At 41.9% G+C, this 7,025-nt stretch overlaps 1 protein-coding gene across 1 annotated transcript in view; it reads left to right on the top strand.

Moving 5' to 3' along the window:
• Positions 1-2,091: 2,091 nt before the first annotated feature.
• The window catches only part of LOC114028266, a 104,409-nt gene continuing 99,475 nt past the window's right edge, over positions 2,092-7,025 (top strand). The window contains exons 1-3 of the mRNA XM_027842511.1: positions 2,092-2,289; positions 2,386-2,621; positions 3,447-3,566. Coding sequence (XP_027698312.1) covers positions 2,092-2,289; positions 2,386-2,621; positions 3,447-3,566 — 554 coding nt within the window. The remainder of the gene's footprint in view (positions 2,290-2,385; positions 2,622-3,446; positions 3,567-7,025) is intronic.

The following is a 7,025-nucleotide window of genomic DNA, read 5'->3' as shown; positions in this document are numbered from 1 at the left end:
CAACCTACTTTTCAGACTTCCTCTGCATAGCTCAAGATAATCTAGTTAATGTTAAAATCATATCATTTTATGTTTGATTATGGACTTGTATAGTTACATAAACAAAATATTCTCTGTCCTGTCCTCTTCCCATTTTTCCTTTGCTTGCACTGTTTGTCCCCCAAGTTAGGAAGTCTCCAATCATTACATATTTGTAATCATCACTTCCTTATGATCCTGATTCAAAGGATCATAAGTTTAGATCCAGAATCAATCAATCAAGTATGGAACCTAAGATGTCATCAGTTCCAAGTCTCTTATATTACAGAAGAGAAACTGAGGCACAGAGACTTAGTTTTTCCAAAGTCACATGGATAATACATATTAGTAATGAACACACCAGGAAGTCTCCCAAATCCTTCCCTCCCCCCACCTGAGGATGATATCGCCCTGCTGAAATTTCTTACAGACATTCACCTGGCCCTCTGCTTTGAAGTTACCACACTCATATCACATATACTTGTGTATAGGTTGCTTAAATGGATAGGGGGCTAGCCTCAGAACCAGAAAGAACTGGGAATCAACACCTGCTTCTGAAGCATACTGGCTTAGAGACTTTTTTACTTGACCTCTCAGTGGCCCCATGCGATTGTCTAAAACTTTAAGGTCCCCAGAAGTTGTATATCTACATAGGTAAAAGGAATTTCTTTAAATAAAAATGCTCAAGTCTCTCTTCTCCCACCCCACCCCACCCCACCCCACCCCACCCCCATCTTCAAGAGGGGAAAAGAAGTATCTGTTTTGCATCTGTCTTTGTACTCCCTCCCCAGTTCTATAATTAAGTACCAGTGGCAAATTGTCCATAAATTGAGAGGAGAAAACTGGGTACCTGTGTTTTGCTACCTTTTTTTTTTTTTCAGAGGAGAGAGCTCTGGGATTTACCAGGCATATGAAGAGTAATCTCTCTCTAGCTCCCAGCACCCGGCAAATAATCTGTGTATTCAAATTAGATTTAGTTGCAGTATTAATAGACTTGCAGATTATGGATTTTTATGGATACAGATGGGTGGTTTGAGAGCTTTTAACTCTGACATAGTTATGTGGTCATGTGAGCAACTCTTGTAACTAGAGTCTCAATTTCCTTAACTGTAAAATGGGGATGATACCTGCAGTACCCATTTCCCAAAGTTTTTACAAGGATCAAAAGAGAAAATTAATGTAAAGTTCTTTAGTAAACCTGAAAATCCTATGTAAATGACACAACTGGACTGAACTGCTTCCATCACGTTTCACCTATTAGTTATATACTGACATTAAGTGCTAAATATTATTAATAATAAAAATAAAATACTTTTTAAAAACGTTTAAAATCTTTTAATTTGGGATCTGAAATACACAACAAATCTGTAGTTCTGGGATACTAGGATGTTATAACTTTCAGAACTCCCAGAAATTTAGGAATTTGTCACTTAAAAGGATAAATATACATCCAGGGTTGTCTTCTTTTCCCCTTCATAAACGGAGCCAGGATCTTTATATTAAACATAGGCAAAAAGAAGACATTTAATTAAAAGTTGCAGAAATGTGTTACTGTTAATTGAATCCTTACTATAGTTACATTTTGCAAACCAATGTTAATAAAAGCTCCAGTTCAAAGTGGATGGGTTTGGGGAATTGCGATAGCTATTTATTGCCTTACCTGAAGCGTCAGGATAATCTTCTCAGTAAAATAAAGAAGCCAATTAGAAGGCTTCTCATTTGCAGCTATTGATCAGGTTTACACAAATTGCTAGGATTCCCGAGCATAACAAATAAGGCGTTCAGAAACCATTAGCCAGGGTCAGGAGGGGAAGAAAGCCAAGTACCTTTTTGCATTTTGAAAGCTTTTCACCTGTAGAGGGAATTAAAGGGTTGTGCTTTTGTGCTTTTTTTTTTTTTTAACTTGTGTAGTTCCTGCTTCCCTCACGGATCCCCATCCCCCGCTCTCTAGACCTCCCTGCCTGATATTACCCCGAATTACTGCGCTATAAATTGCCTGAGAGCTTAGAAACAATCAGGTCACCACCCTACGTGAAAGGCAAAAAAAGCTTCTTACTTAACGACCAAGGAAGCATGGAAAGAGGCCACAGTTGGGCTTTCGTGATCACAGGGGCGGCAAACCCCAAGCGCAGGTTGACACAGATAGGGAAAGAAACAAAGATTGCAGGAGTGGCGGAAGCTGTTAGGAAAGCATCTCCTAAGCACGGCCGCACTTACACTGTATCCCCAAACTTGCCAGTTTCTGTCTTGGAAACTCGTGATGTACCCAGGGTTCGCCTAAAGCCCTGAGCTGGGAGTGGGTGGAGCTCGCTCTCTGCCCCACCTATGGGAGCTGGCTTCCTCTGCACCTACCGCACCCCTTACTAGCGGCGGCTTGTAATCACCCCACTGGGTGGATTTCGCTACCCCACTCCCCACACCAAGCAGGCCCAGATCGTTTGTCCTTCCCTAGCTGGACACTCCTGCCGGGACCGGCAACCAGTGAGAGAGAGAGAGAGAGTGCCCCTTCCTCCCCTCTGGCTCCGTGGGGAGCCGGAGTCCTCGTTGCTTTCATCTTCCCGCCTGCCCTCCTCTTCTCGTCCTGCTTGGCTTCCCTCTGTCAGGTAAAATGCCCAAGTAGAAGTTCTGCTTCCTTTTCCTTTCCCCCTTCCCTTCTCCCCTTTCCAAAGCCCTAAAAGAGCGGAATGCACACACAAACTCTTGAGGGGCAGGGGGCTGTAGCAGACTGGGCATGCTCAGTCTCTGAGAAGGTTTTGATGGAAAGTGTAAAAAAAGAGCTTTGTATTACGCTGTCTCTGCTGTGAGTGGAGCTTGCAGAACAGGTTGAGGGTCTCCCTTCTGTCTTCTCAAAGGACTTATTTGGTGTCCTTGATTGTCATTCCTATGAAGCCTCCTCCTCTTCCTCCCCCCTCCCCCAGTTCCAGCTCTCCCCACGTCCCCTTCACCCCCCACCCCCCCACCCCTCTTCCTAGGTCCCCCGTCCGCTGTAGGGATGGAGAGACACTAACAGTACTGGGATGGGCAATGTTGGCTGAACGGATCCACCTATTATTGGTGCTGCCTGATTGGCTCTCCGGGGCAGCGTACCCGCAAGCCAGCCAATCAGACAGGCGGGGCTGGGGGATGATGGGCTGCCTCCTCCTCACTGGAGGGATTCCTGGAGAAGCTGCAGTGTGGGGATGCTCTAGCCCGTGCACTGGCCCCAGTGTCTTTCCAGCTCTTCCTTCTGCAGCGGTAGCAGCAGGAGCAGAAGCAGCGGCAACTTGCACCTGAACCCCTGGGCGAGCCCCCTGGGCGTTGTTGCGCTGAGGGGGGCTCAGACCCCATCGGGGTGTGTGTGTGTAGGGCGGGGGCGGCCAGCTGGGACTGCTGGTGGCCCTGGAAGACCTCCCACACACCCACACCCACACACCCCTTTTGTGTTGCAGGCTCTCCTCCAAAGAGCTGAAAGCAGGGAGAGGAAAGCGTGTGTATTTCCTACTAGTCACCGAGGGGAGAGCCCTGAAGGACAGAGACCCAGTACCACCTCCTCCAATTTCTCTTCCCAGGTAAGGCGAGATTGTTGGTGGTGCGGCTGCCACTGCTTGTTATTAGCTTGGATCTGTCTGCAATGTTTTCTTCTCTGTGCACTTGGGTTTGGGTAGTGGAAGATGAAGACACAGTGAGAAACACCCGGGTGGCCTATTGTGAGGAAGATAATAAGAACACATGTGCTGCTGAGGGGGAAGCACTTTGTACAGCGCCAGTTATTTAAAAGCCTGGAGTTGATGTTGGGCATACCCCATCTTCTCTCTTGCTCTCTCTCCTCTGGCCCCCTCCCTTCCCAATCCCTCCTTCTCTCTTTCCTCCTCCTTTGCTCTGCCTGTGCAGGGTTTCTTTCTCATCCAGGAGAGAATTGCTTTCTGTTAAAGGAAAAATGAGAAGTGTAGGAAAGAAAAAAAAATTCATTCTCCCCACGCAAAAAATGCAATAAAAAGTATAGCCTGTGTTAAATGGAGAGTACCAACGGTAGTAAAACTGCTTGCAATGAATCTACACGCCGTCAGGCTCCCAGATAGAAAAAGCATCCCTTTGACATCCTTCCCCCACCTCCCCCAACTCGCAAGTAGACCTGTCTCTCCCTTGACTTGTTTAGATCGAACCGAAGTGTTGGGGGGGGGATGACGGGGGTCCGGGGTGGGGGGGATAGGGATTGCTTAATTGCTGTTGATTTTTAGTGTCAACCATCTGACTTACCCTGCTTCCAGCTGCCCTGTATAGCTAACAGTTTGACAGTACACGGTAGTAGTAGTGCCTCAACAACTTTCAAGGTTTGGGGATTAGTAAAAACAGAAATGACTACTTTCCTTGGGGGTTCATTGCTGTTACTTTTCCATGTGAGGGGTAGGGGAATCCTCACACATAAAGTTAAATTACAACCGTCCTCCTGAAACCATTATTAGCAGGAGAGTCAATCTTCAACTGTGCAAGACTCATCTTTCTTTTGATCAAGGTGGAGAAATCATACTTTCTAAAATAACCCTTTTTGAGATATCAAAAAGAAGCTTTTTGCATCGTCATCCAGCCTACCATTGAAAGTTGATTTTTCTTAATTCTTTTCTACCTTCCTGCTGTCCATTTTCCCCTCTCTGGTCTAGGTAGCTTCTTCATTTTCTTTTAATAACTCAACCAAATTCTTAATGTCTGTATTCAATGTATTTGCTCAGTTTCAGCACTTCCTTGAGGAGCCACATGAAGGCTGCAGCTGCTAAGGCTCTTCCTGTATTGTCACAAAGTTTAGGGAGTAATGCTTGAAAGTAGCCAAAATGTTAATTCCACACAAGGAAAATACCTATTCTTTTCTTCTTTCTTGCTATAAGAATGATAAAGATATCAAAACAACTCCACTCCTTGCTGAGTCTGTAGTAGGGAAATTAAACATTCTTATTAGGAAAAGCCTCAATGGCAGTTTCAACAGTCTGTAATTCAATCATCACTGATACAAGCTGCTTTTAACCATTATTCATCAGACCCAGCTGAGTGATTTCTGTCAGATGGGAAATGGTAGGGAGAAGTCTCTAGGTATCTGGAAAGCTTTCCAAGCAAAGTCCTAAATGAGCACAGAAAAGCAGGCAGATGTTCATTTCCAAATAAATCTTTTCCTTTGATTGGTGTGGGGGGGGGGGGGTTGTATGGGAGGAGGAGACACAAACTGTCAAGTCTCATTTTCTTTACCCAACTTCCATTTATGAGATGAAAAAGGGAATTTCCTTTCCTTAGTGACCTTATGTTATTTAGTAGCTACTAGGAAGCATGATCTCTAAATATTATCTTTCATTTGAAGATCACTTTGGGTACCCATGTGTGATGACTTTACAACTGCCAAGACTCTAGTGCTCAGTATTGTAATGTAGTGATTGGGGGATTAACTGATTTAATTTGCTATCACTATCTTTTCTGTTGTTATCTAACATATTCCTCTCTATTGGATGTAGATTCCTCTCTATTGGATGTTTGCCCATCGTTTTCATGCAGAAATGACTCCTGTTATAGGAGACTCAATTTCCTGTAATTTGGCATTTTAAAATATTTGGTTTTTCTATGCTATCTCCCTATTCAGAGCTTCCTCTAATCTTTCAAAGTGCCACCTTTTGGTTACAAGGACAAAAGGACAGTTCCTTAATTATCTCATGGATATAACTGAATTTTCAAGTTTGTGCTTAGATAAACTGGATTGCAAGCAAACAATCAGCTTTTTACATGTGGACAACTTGAGATTCTCTTATTGTTGATCACTTTCATAGAAAAACATGAAACTTTGACTTTGAATCCAGGCATTTATTTTTCCTGAGGGTTTTTTTTGAAACATTAATTACAGTAATACTATCTAAAGAAAATGCCTGTGAAAACTTAGTTTTTCACTCACTTCTCAAAAATTAGGTATGGAGATCAATTTTTTTTAAAGTTCAAGTAGCTACTTTAAATTTTGTGGGTAGCTTGGTTTGGTAAAGGACTTTTTAAAAACAACCACAGGGCAGATGATAATGACATACTGATAGTGACATATTGCACTGTTACCCTTGCAAAAAAGCAACAAATGTTTGAATGCTCCAAAATCAAAAAAATATCATTTTCTTTCCTTCTTGAAAAGATTAAAGGGGAGTTTCAATGATGTTTGATATCAAGGGTGTTAATTAGATTGCATGGCATTTCTGTGGAATAAAAAAATTGTTAACTCATTGAAAAGACTTAATTACAATTTTCTAGGTAAATATATACATGATGAGTGGTTGTTTACAGTATGGCATTCTACTTTATCTTGTAAATGATGCATAGGAGTTAACCATATTTGACAAGACTGTTGGTTTATCTAATCAGGAAGTATGAAAGGGTGTCACATTATGTTTATATGACAAAATTTGCACATGTTAGATTTCCGGTCTGTTAAATGTGAGGAGCTAGAGATCAGCATTTTGTTTTTGGTTGTATTTGTAGGACTAGGAGTAAGATAAAGAAACTATTGTTTATTAGAAGTATGGAAGATGGTATGAATTTCCAGTTAGCTAAATGATACCATAAACATAAAAACAAATCTTCATGACCTTTCTCTCAGTGTATTGAATTTAGAATGGGAATTCTTAAAGCAGATTTGTAAAGTTTTCTTATCCTATGGAACTCATATCTAACAAATACTTAGTGCTGAACTACTTACTGTTCTTGTTTCTTCCTACTGAAGCAAAAAATAAGAAGGTTGATAGTATTTTAGTTTGTTTTAGGATAGGGGTATGCCCTGCTGGTTAGTTTTCTATCTGGAAAATGATGAAATTATTTATAAAGGCATTAAAAGGGCAATGTTGTTATTTTACAAAGGAATGCACATATTGTATAATTTTATAGATGACTGGGATCAAAGTTGAACTTACTGTTTAGCATTTACATTAACACACAACCATTAGGATTAGTGCCAGATATTTATGCAGTTGCAAAGAGAAATGTTTTGCCTTCCAATTCATGTCTTCCAATCTCTC

The sequence above is a fragment of the Vombatus ursinus genome, unplaced genomic scaffold (assembly GCF_900497805.2).
Source record: "Vombatus ursinus unplaced genomic scaffold, bare-nosed wombat genome assembly UNPS02014874.1, whole genome shotgun sequence".
NCBI lineage: Eukaryota > Metazoa > Chordata > Mammalia > Diprotodontia > Vombatidae > Vombatus > Vombatus ursinus.
This window is presented reverse-complemented; position numbering and strand designations above follow the sequence as displayed.